The sequence below is a fragment of the Monodelphis domestica genome, chromosome 5, assembly GCF_027887165.1.
Source record: "Monodelphis domestica isolate mMonDom1 chromosome 5, mMonDom1.pri, whole genome shotgun sequence".
NCBI lineage: Eukaryota > Metazoa > Chordata > Mammalia > Didelphimorphia > Didelphidae > Monodelphis > Monodelphis domestica.
Window position 1 is genome coordinate 12,334,070 of NC_077231.1, and position 15,758 is coordinate 12,349,827.

Sequence of the window (15,758 nt, forward strand, 5' to 3'; positions counted from 1 at the left end):
TACCTGTAAAAGCACCTTGTGGGATGTGGCCTGCTTCAGAGGCTAAGGCAGAACGAAGCCCTTAGCTGCAGCCTTGACAGGGAGTGAAGGATGCTCTCTGGAACCCCCTCCAGCTCAGCCCCGCCGTGGGAGAGGGCAGTCACCCTGTCCAGGTAAGGTTCGCTGGCAGTGGGTGCAGGGGGGCTCCCCACGAAGTCAGCCGACCTCCATCTTCCCCACCAATGGATTTCCAACTGTCCTGGCCACGATACAGCTATCTGCCCCTACTCGGCACCCAGCTCCAAGGTGGAAAAGCCAAGATAAACTCTAGGCGTTGAGTCCTTTGGAGCTCAGCTCACACTTGCTCTACTTACTCGTCACCCCAAAGTCTGGGAGACTTGGATCCCGCCCCCTCCCTGTTGCCACGCTGAAGAAAGAAGGTAGTTAAAAGTCAAGCCAAGACCCAGAATAAGACGGGGGCGGGGCGAGCCGGGGAGGAGCACCGAGACCAACTTCTGACTCCCCAGTAGCAGGCAGCCCAGCCCTGCGGATGGCCAGGACCGAGGATAGCAAAGACGCAGGGAGGTTGCGGCCTTAGCAATACTTCTGGCCGGGACCTGTTGAATGAAGCAAACTTGGCAATACAAAGTCTCCGAGACAATCGAGCCGTGGAAAACCTGGGAGAACTCCCACTCCCGGCGGAAGCCGGCACTCAGCCGAGCGCCCTACCAGTAGCACCAGGAAGGCGGCAGCCCCGGGAGGAGAGCCGAGTCAATTGGGCTCGCCGTTCTAGGCCTTGAATAAGGAAAGAAGCAAAGGGAGGGATGGGCGGGTCGAGCGGCGGCAGCAGTCCCTCCATCAAGGCGAGGGCGGGGGCGGGGAGACCTTCCTTTCGCGTCCAATGAACCCCTGATGGCCCTCGCCTTAGCGCAGCATAAAGGGGCCAGCCCCGAAGCGCTCCACTCCGCCTAGAGCCTTCTCGACTGCCCCGGGGTCTCCCTCCCCGCAGCTGAGCCATCCATTCGTTCCCACGCACTGCCGAGGGTCTCCCTCTCGCCAGGTCCCAGCAGCCCTTTTTAGGCGTTTCCTCAGAATCATCCTGCCTCCTGGAGGTGGCCTTGGGGTACTACAGACCGACTAAGACAGCCTGGTGGGTCCCAAGCAGCGGCACCCCAAGCCCTCGGAGGAGGGCGGGGACCGGGCAGGAACTGGGGACACCCTCCCTCCCGCCCCAGCCGGAAGTGGCTTGCCTGGGGGGTGGCCCCTTGCTGCTTGTCTCGGGCCGCCCGGCCTCCGCCTCCCTCCAGGCCCTCAGGCTTCCCGGTAAGAACCACGAGTGCCAAGTTCAGGGCCACGTCCCGTGCCTAGGCTGGGTGGCCTCCTCGCCTCTGGGAGAGGCAGCGTCCTGGAGGGAAGCTTGGTCGCACAGGGTTGGGGGTTGCTCCGGTCCCCCGGGCATTGACTCGAGTGTACCCACCGAGCGCGCGCGCGCCCTTACCCGGAGGAGGCCCTCCCAGCGGAGCTGAACCGAGCCCCGGAGGGAGGAGGTTTCCATCGGTGCCCAGTCCCGCGTGCCGCCGCCGCTGCCTGCTTGGGGCCCGGGCTCCGACTCCGGCTTCTGCTGGAGTTGGGGCCGGAGCAGGGGGGCGGAGCCGGAGGCGGGGGGCGGGGCGCGCTGACAGCGAGGCCTGGGCCCTTGGGGCCGCGCGCTAGGAGGCGGTGACAGCCCGGGGTCTCTCCACCCCTCCCCCGCGGAGCATGCGCCCCCCCCCAAGCCCGGTTCGCAGGCACCTGTTGTCCGGGGAGGTGGGGGGCGGAGTTGGTTGGGGGGCGGGGGTTCGGGCAGACCCCGCCCCCCGTCTCCGGACCCCGCGCGTCCTCAACGGAGGCTCACCCCAGAGTGACCCTGGGCAAGTCATTTTCCTGCTCTGCACTTCAATTTCTTCATCTGCCAAGTGGGGTTGATTGTCTCAACTGAAAGACTCCCCCTTCCCGAGGGGGAGTCAGTGGAACGCGCTTTGGAAGTACTTGGTGGATGGAGTCTTCGAGAGGAGCAGGAAGGGGCCTCTTCGGCTGATAGAAATCCAATCCCTCCTGTTACAGTGGAGGAAACCGAGGAAGGACAGGACTTGCCCGAGGAAGGCAGGGAGGTGGCCCTTGAAGCCAGGTGTTCCATACTTGAGGCAGCAGGTTCATGAATCAGGGCTAGCTAGCTTGAGAGGCAGGAGACACACACACACATACATACTTGGTGGCTCTGGGCCTCTGCGCGGTGACTGCAGTACGAATTCCCAGCTATAGAGCAGTCATTTGCATTGGTGAAGAGTTTCCTCTCCGGGAGTTCCCTCTGCTGCTGTCATCCCAAGTCACCATAAAAATCTCCCCAAGGGGGCAGCTAGGTATCCCAGTGGTCAGAGCAATAGATCTGGAGTCGGGACAACCTGGGTTCAAATTTGGGCTCAGACACATCCTAGCTGTTGCGACCCTGGGAAAGTCCCTTAAGACGGATTGCCTAGCTATTAAGACAGAAAGTAAGGGTTAACCCCCCTCCCCAACTCCCTGTGGTTTGTCTCCCCACTCCACCCTTACCCCAACCGCTTCCCTAGCCCTCCCACCCCGCACCTCACCGGAGGCTCCCTCTCTCTCCTCTCCTTCATATTGCTCGCCCCATCCATCCCCCTCTCTCCCTTACCCCTTCTTCAACCCTCCTTTTCCTTCTCATCTCTCTCTTCCTCGTTCGTCTGTCCCCCATCCTTCCCTTCCCCATCGCCCCCCTTTTCTTCCTCCCCCCCCCCCCCCGTTCCTTTTCTCCTCCCACTGCCTCCTGCAGGCTGGACGGAGAGGGGGCGGTAAGGGGAGACACACCTCCCTGAATCTGACGTTAGGATTGGCTGCGGTGGAGGGGCTGGCATATGGCGGGGCCGAGAGGGTGGGACCTAGACTGTGGAGCCCCAGGACACATCACGCGGAGCGAGCCAGGGGGATGGGCGACCTGAACGGGGCTCTGGGGGGTGCCCTTAGGCGGAGGAGGGGCCGGCCGCGACTTTACTCCTCCTGCCTCTCACTTGCCCGATCTCTGCCTCAAGTGTGGTCGAACCTGAATCTGGCTCGCGTGCTCCGCTCCCTTCCCCCCCCCCCCCCCCAAGACCCCGGGAGGGCTCACTTCCGACCTAAAGCCTCAGGAGCTTAGCTGAGCCCCTTCTTGCCTCCGTTAGTCACAGGTTGGCTGCCCTCACTTATGAAGGCGGGAGCTTGGCACCACCTTGTGAGGGGTCCCCACCGCTTCTGGGTCCCGCGGTTTCTGAAGCACCAGCCCAGCCTGAACCTGGGGCTCTAAACTGAGCGCCAAAGGAGTCGAAGCTGGCACGTGAAAGGGCCTGGGGGGAGGGGGAGGGGGAGCGGAGGGATTTCTCGGCTGCTCTCCATCCCGGTGACCTTGAGCTGGGCTGATCAGTCATAAGAAAGAATCAGTCGCGTTTCCAAAGCCTTTCCTCCCAAACAGCTCAGTATGGGAGTTTGTGTCAGCCTGTGGGGCACTCCCCTGCAGGCCTGGTTACAGACCCCATTTTACAGGTGAGGAAACTGAGGCCCACAGGGGAGAACTCTCATGCCCAAGGCCACTCACTGCTGGCATTAAGTGAGTGGATGTGCTGGGAAGTGAACTTGGGGCCAACTCAGAGCTCTTTCCATGAGATTAGCCTCAGCCTCAGAGCCAGGGCTCTCTGGGCCTGGGTTCCCTTCACCTGGGGAGTGCCATTAGGCTTAAGTTGGGTCCAAGGTCCCTGCCAGGGTGACTGACCAAGCAATGACTTACCCAACAGGAGACTGGCATTTGTGTCTAGGCACAAGGAGGGGGAGGGCCCTGGAAGTGTGGGAAAGGGGGACTGGAGTGGGAGGGGGGTGGGACAAGGCTGACAGGGTGCCCAGAAGGCCTGGGCTACAAACCAGAGGAGGAAAGGGGGGTGAAGGGCATCAGAGGAGAGAGCCAAGAAGACTGAAGAGCATTGCAGAGAAGCAGGTGCCAGGGATCACATGCAGGGGTGGATGGGGAGGGGGTTGATACCAATTGAGCAGCCAGCCCCTGCCCTGCCTGCCCCCAGGCCTTGTGGCCTTCAGCCCGAGGAGCAGCCTGTTCCCAGCCTCCACTGCTTGGGGCTCAGAGTAGGGAAGAGCTGAGGGACCCATGCTGCCCATGGATTGCCAGCTAGCTGGACCCCAGCCAGAGGAGGGGGAGGGAAACATTGTCCTCCAGCCAATGGCAAGAGATCCTCCTCTCTCCTGCTCTTCCCTTCTTCCCCCCACCCCAATGGCTCAGGGCTGCTGAAGCTTCTACACCCATGAAGCTAGGAGCCACAGTCAGGAAAAAGGTGCTAAAGATGATTAGTGTGGCATTCCTTGGCAAAGGAGCAGTGAGCCAATTCTCCCTCCCCACCTCCTTTTCTTGCCTTTCCTCCTCCTTCCCCTCCCTCCTCCTTCCCCTCCCTCCTCCTTCCTCTGTCCTCCCCCTCTTCCCCCTCTTCCTCCTTCCCTCTACCCCCTTTGATTTGCAGTCACAGGATGCCTAAAGTAAATGCAAAGGAAAGAGCCAATGGCCAGAGCACTCTGTTGGGAAGGTAGGGGAGCGAGGGGTGAGAAGGCAGGAGCAAGAGAGGCCTGTGCAGGACAGGAGGCTCAGGTTGTTGTTTTGTAAGGGAGATGGTGGTACCCTCAGTGCCCTGGAACTTTGACCCATCTACGTCTCTCTTCGGGACCCAGATGAGGAAGAGCTTCTTTTTTCCCCCCTTGATTTCCTCTCCTCCCAGAAGCTTGGGGAAGAGGCCAGGCCTACAGATGAGGAAACTGTATGTAGCCCAGGGAAATGAGAGCAGAGCCCCATGGCTGATCACTAGCACTTGTCCTGCTCCTTAGCATGGGGGCTCTATGCAGATTATTTAACCTCCTCTATAAAATGTCTGTAGCTATCAGTCCACAAGTCACTGAACACCGTTGCCTCAGTTTGCTCCTCTGTAAAATGGGCTGGAGAAGGAAAGGACAAACCACTGTAGCATCTTTGCCAGAAACCCCCAAAGGGCAAAGAATGGGACACAACTGCCACGACTGCACAGCCCCAAGGAGAATGGGTTCCTAAACACTGAAGTGCCTACTGTGTGTGGGGCACTGGTTGGGGGGGGGGGCACACAGACAGGCTGAAAGAGCCATTCCATGGGGCAGATCCAAGCACCTCCAGGACTCTGGTAGCAGCACTTCAATACGGAAAAGCAAATCAAGGCACATGGACCCAAGGTAGACAAGAGCAATGGGGGAGGCAGGGCAGGTGCTCCTGGAGCTGCTTCATTAAAGAAGCAGCGGGTCCTCGGTGCCCTGGTCAGGGAAATTGCGGGTTGGAGGAGGGTCTCTGAGGCCCTGCTACTGTCCAGCTCAGTCCTGCGACTGGAGGCTGCGAGTGTGCGGGGAAGAGCGAGGGGAGCCGCCCGGATCTCGGAGCTCTTTCTTGCCTCTAGTATGGAGACTAGGTGGGGCGCGGAAGCCCTCGGCATCTCCCTGGTGACAATGGGCGCCGGGCTCGCGAGCCGCAGGGAGACACGCAGACGCGGACACACACGCGTACTCGCACAGGTACTCGCACACGCCCGCCGCAGGGCGATCGAGTTGAGCGAGGAGGGAGCGAGCGCGGACCTGCAGGAGGCGGACGTTGGCCCAGCGCGTCGGGAGCGGGTCTAAGCGGGGAGGATGCTGAGGGGAGGAGCGCTCCTTTGCTTCTTGCTGCTGTTGCCGCCGCGGCTGCTGCCCCTCCACAGAAGCTCCCCCAGCATTGCGCCTGTTGCTTCAGCTCCAGCCCGTCGGGCCTCCAGGCAGAGCCTCCAGCGGCGCCTCCAAGTTCTCCTTTTGCCCTCCCGTGGGTCCCACCGGGGCCCCGATTTCCCCCCGAACCCTCGCCCAGGGCCCAATTTGGGGTTCCCTTTAGGCCAGGACCCTGAGCCTGACCCTGTAGCGGCCTCAGATTGTGGCTCCAAATGGGACCTGGCTCTAGGCTCCAAGCCAGCTCCAGGCCCAGGTTGCCAGGGTGCCCTCTGCCCTCCCCTCCCTCCCCAGTTCAAACCCAGATCAGGTCCCAGCTCTGTTCCTGGGAGGCCAGCAGAGGCTGCCTTGCTTCATATTCTCAGTGCAAGTTCCCTTCCCCTTTCCCAGAGGTCCTCTGGGGCCCTCCACCTCTCTTGGGGCCTCCAGCCCAGCGGGTCCAAGCTGACCTTCAGGCTGTACCAGCCCCAGGGCCAAGACCACCACCAGGTCTGGAAGGTGACCTGCAACCCTTATCTTGGGGCTGGTGGTGGCCTCTTCTGTAGCCCTGGCCCTAGCCCTGACCTAGGAGCCCCTAAGTGGACACTGGCCCACCTCCTCTTGCCAGGCCGAGGCTGGGCCTGGGGCTCCCGCCAGGTCATTGGGCCAGCCCTGGAGGGAGACCTGCACCTGGTCAACAGCACCCTAGGCATCCGAGCCAGGGGCAGCACTCTGAGCCTGAATCTCCGACAGGCCCAGACAGGCTCCCATGGACATGGCATCTATTACTCCAGGGCAGCCCCAGGCCATGGCAGGGCTTGGCAGGCCCAGACCCATCTCCTTTTCTATCAGCAGCAAGGCCTGTCCTGGCTGTTTGCCTTGGATCGCTGGGACCGTCTGAGTGTGCATCTCTCTCTCAGCCCCAAAGGGGTGGCCTTCTTTGGGTGCAGGCCCCCCAGAGACCTGGAAGTCCACTTCTTCAGCAGCAGCCCCTTGAAGGCCAATGGGCTCTTCTACCTGCTCTGGTTCATCCCCTTACAGCATCCTCTCCTGCGTCCCCAGTGGACTTTTCACCTCCAGCTCCCTGGGACCAGCCTTGGGCTCAACCGGACATACACGTACCAGGATCGAATCCCCAGAGCCTCCCGCTTCATCCAGCGCTCGGTCTTGCCATTCCGCCCTGACGGCTATGCAGGCTTCGTGGAGAAAGCCAACTGCGCCACCAGCAGCCTGGAGCCAGTCATCTTAGAAGCCTCCTTGGACAAGTATGGTTCCAAAGTGCTCAGGACCCCCGTAGCATGTGTTCAGAACCCCTGCTACATCAAGAGGATGAAAATCCTGTTGAATGCCCCTATTGAGAGAGGCCTGATTGCGCCGCATTATGATAATAGTGTTCTTGTAGAGGTCATCTGTTCTGTCCCCTACAACAGCTCCCACCACTGGTCTGTCTTTAAATTACCATCGGATACAGATCCCAAGCCATCAAAGGAAAATATTGTAACAGGCCAAAAAAGCACCTTTTCCGTTCCATCGACTATCTTGAAACCGGGCACATACCGTTTGAATTACACACTGACCATCACCACTTCTGAGCAGGTGGCAACAAGTTCTACGTTTAGAGATTTTACTGTTAGTCCACCAATCCTTTATGCCTATATTGAAGGAGGGCCTGCCCGCTCTGTCCCTTTCAATAAGCGTTGGACTTTGGATGGGTCACGCTCCCGCAACGTTTGGTATTACACGGATCCTAAAATCATGAAGTACCGCTGGTACTGTACCACCAACTATACCTACTTCATAATTGGGAACCTCCCTGCCTCAAGCCGAGATAGCTGCCTTCCTAAGCTGCCAGATGTGCGTTGGTTTAAAGCAACGAGTCCTGTGGTCACCGTGTCACCAGGAACACTCCGGGGCAACCGGACTTATTATTTCATCCTGGTGGTTTCATTGTTTAGCAATCGAGCATATGCATATCAGAATGTCACTGTGGAGCCTGGCCCTCCACCGAAAATGAAGTTCTCCTGTATTGAAAATTGTGGAAAGCTCTTAGTTGTACCAGATCGCCTTTCCTTGTCTAGCAAATGCTTAGACTGTGGGGCCAGGCCTATGAAGTATTTGTGGTCACTCATGGACTCCACAAAGACAGAGATTCCTTTTAATTGGACACACTGGAGCACTACTGGAAGAACCAGTACTTACCTGACAATTAAAGCTTTTGCTTTTAAGGATTTTCAAGACAAGATGTGTTCTGCTATTCTGCATGCATCAGGATGGGGTGGGAACTTCTTAGTGGCTAACCATTCCTTTTATGTCAATTCTCCACCTCGCAATGGTTACTGTGACATTCACCCCAACAAAGGCGTTGCCCTGTTCACCAAATTTGTCGTCCGCTGTAGCGGCTTTATAGATGAGAACTTACCTCTGCATTTTAAAGTCATAGCTTCGAATTTCTGGGGTGTGGATAATAGCAGTACTGTAGCTGACAATACTCTGGGGACTGTGATGTACTTTGGGCTTGAATCTGTGACTCCTCCTTCCTTTCTTCCTATTGGGATGCCAGTCAATCACTACATGGTGAGGGTATATGCTCAGGTCTACGATTTTCTTGGGGCCTTCTCCCAAGTGACCCTGCATGCCACTGTGACTTCTCCCCAGGACAGAGCCTCCCCAAATACCGTGTTGAATTACTTGTTAAGCCTCACCCAGAACACAACTGGTACGATGATGACCACTCTGTTTCAGAAAGGAGACTTTGTCCAAGCAGGTTATCTTGCCTATCTGGCGGTTTCCCTTTTAAATGATGTGACACCTCCACCCAACTTACAAGCACAATACTCTGAAATCCAACATCACCTCTTGAACGTTTGCCGCCACCTACCCACCACGACCTTGGAGGAGATTAACCAAGTGACAGTAATGATTATGGGACTCACCAAGAAAGGCTCTGGCTTGACTGCAGAGGGCCAGAAGGCGGCCACCAGCAGGCTAATAGAAATAAACTTGGCACTACAGAGATTGAAGGAAAAGGAAAAAGAATTCCTTTCTGAACAAATACAAATAGTGAGTACTAGCATCTTGTCCTGTTTGTCTAATATCCTCAAAAGTGAGATTAATGAGGATATGATTAATGAGACTCTCCATGTCATAGAACTGCTAGCAAGTACAGTTTTAGCTGTTAAATCCCCTGGGGAGATGGAGACGGTCGTAACATCCCCACACCTCAGAATAAGTGTCTGGAAAGATGAAAAGCGTAATGTCAACGATGCCTTCTTAGCCCAAAAAGACTGCCAAAATTGCTTTTACCCAACGTTGAGAAAAAATGACTCTGAGTACTTGGCCAGAGGTGGTCCCATTTCTACTGCATTTTATGAGTTCAAGCAAGAGCTTTCGACAAGTGAAGATACAGGCCTCTCTACTGATGTGGTGGGCTTCCAGATGAGTGAGATCAAAGAGAATGGGAACATCCAGGAGGTCATCCCAGATCTTGTGGAAGTCTTTCTCCTCAGGAAAAACTTGTCAGGGGCTGCCTTTAACATCACTATGGGACCAGATAAAGACCTCCCTGAAACAACCTCAGGAGTCTTCACTTTTCTGGTGTTTGGAACCGATGAAGAGGTCCTTATCCAGATCATCACAGAAGTAAAGGTCATGTTCAAGGCTTTCATCTATGAGGGAAGCAATGTCACCCATAGCCTCCCGATTGCTTCCTTCTTGGTTCCCCCTGACATGCCAACAGTGGCAAATGAGAGTAAGCTCTTTGACCCTACCTGCAAAGTCAAGTTCAAGGTCCCTCGCCTCATTTGCCTCAGTCAATCCCTGCTTGAGGCCACAGTCCAAGACTACTTTGCCTCCAACTGGAGCATCTCTGTGGTATTACAGACTCCCCCTATTGTCATGGTGCCAAGTGATCAACTGGTGAATATTTCCATTTTCCTGGCAGAGTGTCTGAAAATGGAAGGGAATGAGAAAGAGTGGGACAAGGAGGACTGCAAGGTGGGGGACAAAAGCAGCTGGTGGAGAATCCATTGCATCTGTGAGATCAAGTCCAAGCCCATGAATGAAAGCAAGCCTGGAGAGTCATGGAAACGCCTATCCAGAATCAAATACCTGTCTGCCCGAATGATTGTGATCCCTAACAGCATTGACCTGCGAATGGAAATCCTCAAGACCATTCCGCAAAACCCAGTGGCCGTCTTTACTGTGGTCCTCATCATTTTCACCTACCTAGTCCTGGCTTTCTGGGCCATGCACAAAGATGAAACAGACAGGATTCGCCGGGAACATGTGATCCTCCTTCCTGACAATGACCCTTACGATCACATCTGCTACCTGGTGACCTTCTACACGGGGAGCCGCCTGGGTGCTGGGACCAAGGCCGATGTCTTTGTCCAGCTCCTGGGGACAGATGCCTCTAGTGATGTGCACTGCCTGAGTCACCCCAACTTTACCACTTTCTATAGGGGCAGCACTGACTCTTTCCTACTGACAACTAGAAGTGACCTGGGGAACCTCCGGGCCATCCGGGTGTGGCACAACAATGAAGGCAGCGATCCCAGCTGGTACCTGAGCAGAGTTAAGATCGAGAACATCTTCAACAGGAACATCTGGCTCTTCTTGTGCAGGTCGTGGCTCTCCATCAACAAATCATTGGAGCAGACCTTTCCAGTGGCTGACAAGGGGCAGCCCATGAACAAGAAGGACTACTTCCAAATCTTTGCCTCAGACAACCTGGGCACCAGACACCTCTGGCTGTCTGTCTTTTCCAGTGTGGTCACGGGGCCATTCAACCGGCTCCAGCGGCTGTCCTGCTGCCTGACTCTGCTCATGAACACACTGTTGTGTAACATCATGTTCTTCAACGTGGAGAAGGAAGTGGAGGTCTCTCCCATGGAACTGAAGTTCCTGCGAACAATAATGAGGGGGATCGAGAGTGCGCTGATCTGTGAACCCATGCAGATCCTCCTTGTTTCCCTTTTCACCTACTCCCACAGGAAGGTCAAGCCAGTGGCTATTACCCAGGTAGCTCCCCATGTTCACCCCTTCATGAAGTCTCCCTTCCAAAACTGGAAAGAGCGCCTAGAAATGTGGTACAGCCTCGAGACAGCCCACAAGCAGGCTCCGGGTCGCAGCTTCCTCAGAAAAATGCAGGCCCAGGGGAGCAACGTTACAATTCCTGAGGCAGTAGCCAATGCTATCACAGAAACTGAGGAGAAGCCCCCCAACTCTGAAGCTTTCCTGGAGAAGAACATGACTAACACAAAGCCTGTTGATGTAGCAATAAGCAGGGAGGAGCAGACTTCTGAAGAGTCCTTGAGTTCATCAGCCTCCTTGGTAAGAAGAAGCGATGCAGCAAAGGAGGACCAAGGAGCAGAGCCTGCTTCAGAAGAGTCCCCACAAAAGAGTCCCAAGAAAGTGCTGCTTTTTGAAGCTAAGCCTCGGTTTTTCTTCCACTGGTGGTGCATCTATGTGGCTTGGCTCTTGGTCATCGGCAGTTCTGGTGTGTCCTCCTTTTTCATCATCATGTATGGTTTAACATATGGATATGAGAAATCAATGGACTGGCTTATTAGTTCCATGACTTCCCTGACTGAGTCGATATTTATCATCCAGGTAGCCAAGATACTGCTTGTGTCCGGGATCAGGTCAGGTAGGGCCACGTATTGTAAGAACATACCATGGGCCTCGAGGTATAATTACCTTGAGATCCGACTTCAGGAGCTTGAGTTAAATGCTGATGATTCAAGAGAGCTGCACTATGAAATCATCCGGATACGAGGCACGAGGATGTACCAACCGTTAGTCCAGGATGAGATCAGAATATTCCGAAGAAGGAAGAAAATTAGGGACAGGGCCCTCATATTTTTGAAGAATATCATCAGCCATTTAATCTTTCTCACTCTCTTGTTCTGCATCATCTCCTTAGCTAGGCCCTCCCACAGCTTCCACCATAACCAAGCCATGCAGAATCAGTTCTCCTTGAAACTCACCACGATCACCAAACTGGATGACATCTACAGGTGGCTCACTGGGGTCTGGTTGCCCTTGATCCACAATGATGAGAACCCAACTTTTATCTCTAACAGCTGGTCCAAGATTCTTGGCTCTCCCAAGATGAGACAAGTGAGGGCCAAGTCCATCAAAAGAGAGTGTTTCCTCTCTGGCACCATGGTTGATAAGTTAATGAAAAAAGGCATCCACTGCCACAGCCAGTACAGTCAGGTCATGGAGGATCAGAAAAATTATGGCAGATTGTGGAGCACCCGCAGTAAATTTTCTGTGGATCCAAGGCCAGTCAGCTTCACGTATGAGCCAAATCTCAGAAAATGGAGCTATTATTCCTATGGATTGTCTCATGCCTATGGATCAGGGGGCTACCCATTTTATTTCTTCCCCACGCAGAAGCAGTATAATTCGACGGTACGGCTGCAGGAACTACAAGAAAGCCGATGGCTCGATGAAAAGACATGGGCTGTGATCCTGGAGCTGACTACCTTTAATTCTGACACAAGTTTATTTTGTACCATCTCAATTGTCTTTGAAGCATCCCCATTTGGGGTCATCAACCCAAGCCTTGCCATCCACTCATTCAGTCTCCCCCTCATCTATAGGGAGAGCTATTTTGAGCTGTATCTGTATGGAGGTGCCCTTATGTTTATTGTACTGCTTCTGATCGATGAAGCCACCATCATCTACTGGGAAAAGGAGAACTACGTCAAGAATGTGTTCAATTTCCTTAGCCTTGGCCTCAAGTTAATGTTCCTCATGCTTATTTTGCTTTTCTTTGTCAAATTCAGGTTGACCAAGGACATCCTTGGTTTTTACCTTCAGAACCCAGATGGTTTCACCCCATTTCATGTAATTTCCCTTGTGGATCAGGGACTGGGCATCATTCTAGGCTTCCTGGGCTTCCTGACCATTCTGAAGACGCTGACATATTCGCGATTCTTCTATGACATACGGCTGGCCCAGACAACCATCCTGGCTGCCTTGCCGGGCATCTTCCATATGGCCCTGCTTGTGGGCGTGTACATCTTTATGTACGTGACCTTTGGCCGTCTCGTGTTTGGCCAGCACGAATGGCACTATAGCAATCTCATCCATTCCACCCAGACCATTTTCTCCTACTGTGTTTCAGCCTTCAGGGACACTGCATTTTTAAATAAGGAGGTCCTTGGGGGTCTGTTCCTGGCCTCATTCATGCTGGTGATGATCTGCATCTTAATTAACTTGTTCCAGGCTGTGTTTCTGTCCACCTACGAGGAGATGAAACAGCTTGTATATGAGGAGCCAGCAGCAGAAGGAGAGGCAATAACCTTTCTCTTTCACAAGGTGAGGAATCTCTGGCGCACTCTCACTTGCCGGAAACCTTTCCGGGAGCAGCCCACCTACTTCAGTGATATACTCTACGGCCATCCAGGGAATCAAAGCCACCAGCGCTTGGGGCTTAAAAGCAGAAACATCAATGGAAAGAGGGTGACATATGTGGCAGTATGAGGGGGAGCCATTCAGAGTCTGTGCCAGCCCCTTGCATGAATGAGCCAGTCCCTTAAGTGCTCTAACAGGTTGGCTGCCCGCTCCCAACACCAGTCCTTGGCCCTGGGTCCCCAGATCCCTGAACTCAAGTGGGTAGTTTCTGTCAGGGTAAGAGGACAGCTAAGGATGCTTACAAATATGTCACTTGGGAGACATTATCTTCCTTGAAACAAATACCTTAGCCTGGTCCAGCCCCAGGCTGGACTGTGCAGAACTCCCAACAATTGTCTGTCAATCCTAGGGAAAGCCACCTTAGCTGGTTCTGTCACTGCCCATCCCTCTGCATATTGCACAAAAGCTGTGGGCCTAGGATTCTGCCAGCTCTTATGTCTCTTCATATAGGGACATTTTCCTGCCAAGGCACAATCAGGAGGGGTCCCCAGAGGCACAGGGCTAGAGCAGGGGCTCCCCAAGGACTCTGGGACCACAGTGGGCTTCCACAATAGGCTAGGACAATTAGATTTCCTCAGTGGGCAGATGGATCCAGGGCAAGAGAAATGGCAATGGAAGTTTTGAGGCATTATGGCCTACTTTTCTAGAAGGCTAAGGGTATTAGGGGGCTCAAACCATGTACAGAATTACTTGGGCAAATGCTCCACTTTGTTCCTGGCTAAATTCTCTGTTACATGTTTTCTAATTCAATAAAAAGTATTTTGATAGTTTGATAGGTATGGCACTGAATAAGTAAATTAATTTAGGTAGAATTGTCATTTTTATTAGCTCATCCTACCCATTGAACAATTAATGTTTTTCTAATTATTTAGACCTAGTTTTAATTGTGTGAAAAATGTTTTGTAGTTTTGTTCATATAATTCCTGTGTTTGTCTTGGCAAATAAATTCCTAAATATTTTATACTGTCTAGCGTGAATTTCAATAAAATTTTTCTTTCTAACTCATGTTGCTGTTGGAAATATATAAAAATGCTGATTTATGTGGGTTTATCTTGTAAGCTTCAACTTTGCTAAAGTTGTTGATTATTTCCACTAGCTTTTTAATTGATTCTCCAGGATTCTCTAAATATACCATCATATCATCTGCAAAGAGTAATAGTTTAGTGTCTTCATTGCCTACTTTAATACCTTGAATTCCTTTTTCTTCTCTAGCATTTCTAGTACAATGTTAAATAAAAGAGGTGATAATGGGCATCTAGCTTCTAACTTATCCCCATTGCAGATGATGTTTGCTGATGGTTTTAGAAAAAATACTGTTTATTATTTTTAGAAAAATCCCTTATATTCCTATACTTTCTAGTGTTTTCAATAGGAATGAGTGTTGTATTTTGTCAAAGGCTTTTTTCTGCATCTATTATGATAATCATGTGTTTTCTGTTGATTTGGTTGTCATTTTTTTTAATTTGGAAATTTTAATTTAGAATATTTTTCATGGTTACCATATTGATGTTCAATTCCACTGGGTTTTACATGTGTCATTGATCAAGAACTATTTCCATATTATTGATATTTGCACTAGAGGTGATCATTTAGAGTCTACATCCCCAATCATATCCCCATCAAACCATGTGATCAAAGAAATGTCTTCCTTCTGTATTTCTCCTCCTAAAGTTCTTCCTCTGAATGTGGACAGTGTTCTTAGTTCCCTTAGAACTGTCCTGGATCATTGCATTGCTGCTAGTAGAGAAGTCTATTACATTTGATTGTACCACAGTATATCAGTCTCTGTGTATAATGTTCTCCTGGTTCTGCTCCTTTCACTCTGCATCCATTCCTGGAGGTTGTTTCAGTTTGCATGGAATTCCTGCAGTCCATTATTCCTTTATACAATAGTATTCCATTACCAACAGATACCACAATTTGTTCAGCCATTCCCCAATCAGAGGGCATCCCTGTATTTTCCAATTTTTTTTTGCCACCACAAAGAGCGCAGCTATGAATATTCTTGTACAAGTCCTTTTCCTTATTATCTCTTTGGGGTACTAACCCAGCAGTTCTATGGCTGGATCAGTGGGTAGACAGTCTTTTAGTGCCCTCCAGAATGGTTGGATCAATTCACAACTCCACCAGCAATGCATTAATGTCCCGACTTTGCCACATCCCCTCCAGCATTCATTACTTTCCTTTGCTATCATGTTAGCCAATCTGCTTGGTGTGAGGTGATACCTCAGAGTTGTTTTGATTTGCACCTCTCTGATTATAAGAGATTTAGAACACTTTTTTCATGTGCTTATTAATAGTTTTGATTTCTTTATCTGAAAATTGTCTATTCATGTCCCTTGCCCATTTATCAATTGAGGAATGGCTTGATTTTTCGTACAATTGATTTAGCTCCTTATAAATCTGAGTAATTACACCTTTGCCAGAGGTTTTTGTTATAAAGACTTTCCCCTCTAATTTGTTGCTTCCCTTCTGATTTTTTTGCATTGGCTTTGTTTGTAGAAAATCTTTTAAATTTAATGTAATTAAAATTATTTATTTTACATTTTGTGATTTTTTTCTAACTCTTGCTTGGT

General features: G+C 52.2%; 2 protein-coding genes across 5 annotated transcripts in view; one reads left to right on the forward strand and one right to left on the reverse strand.

The window, feature by feature from the left end:
* Positions 1-1,634, reverse strand: part of PPARA (peroxisome proliferator activated receptor alpha) — a 75,834-nt gene extending 74,200 nt beyond the window's left edge. For 2 of the 4 annotated variants that reach the window (XM_056797613.1, XM_007502623.3), the window contains exon 1: positions 1,478-1,634. The gene's annotated coding sequence lies outside the window, so the exon portion shown is untranslated. Of the gene's footprint in view, positions 1-3; positions 1,182-1,477 lie in introns of those variants that run through there. The other 2 variants (XM_056797614.1, XM_007502624.3) reach the window with 2 other exon arrangements.
* A 2,258-nt stretch (positions 1,635-3,892) lies between these two features.
* Positions 3,893-14,187, forward strand: LOC100028573 (polycystin family receptor for egg jelly-like). The gene has a single exon (XM_007502614.3). The coding sequence runs from the start codon at positions 5,710-5,712 to the stop codon at positions 13,249-13,251; it is 7,542 nt and encodes a 2,513-aa protein (XP_007502676.1). The 5' UTR covers positions 3,893-5,709; the 3' UTR covers positions 13,252-14,187.
* The last annotated feature ends 1,571 nt before the right edge of the window (positions 14,188-15,758 follow it).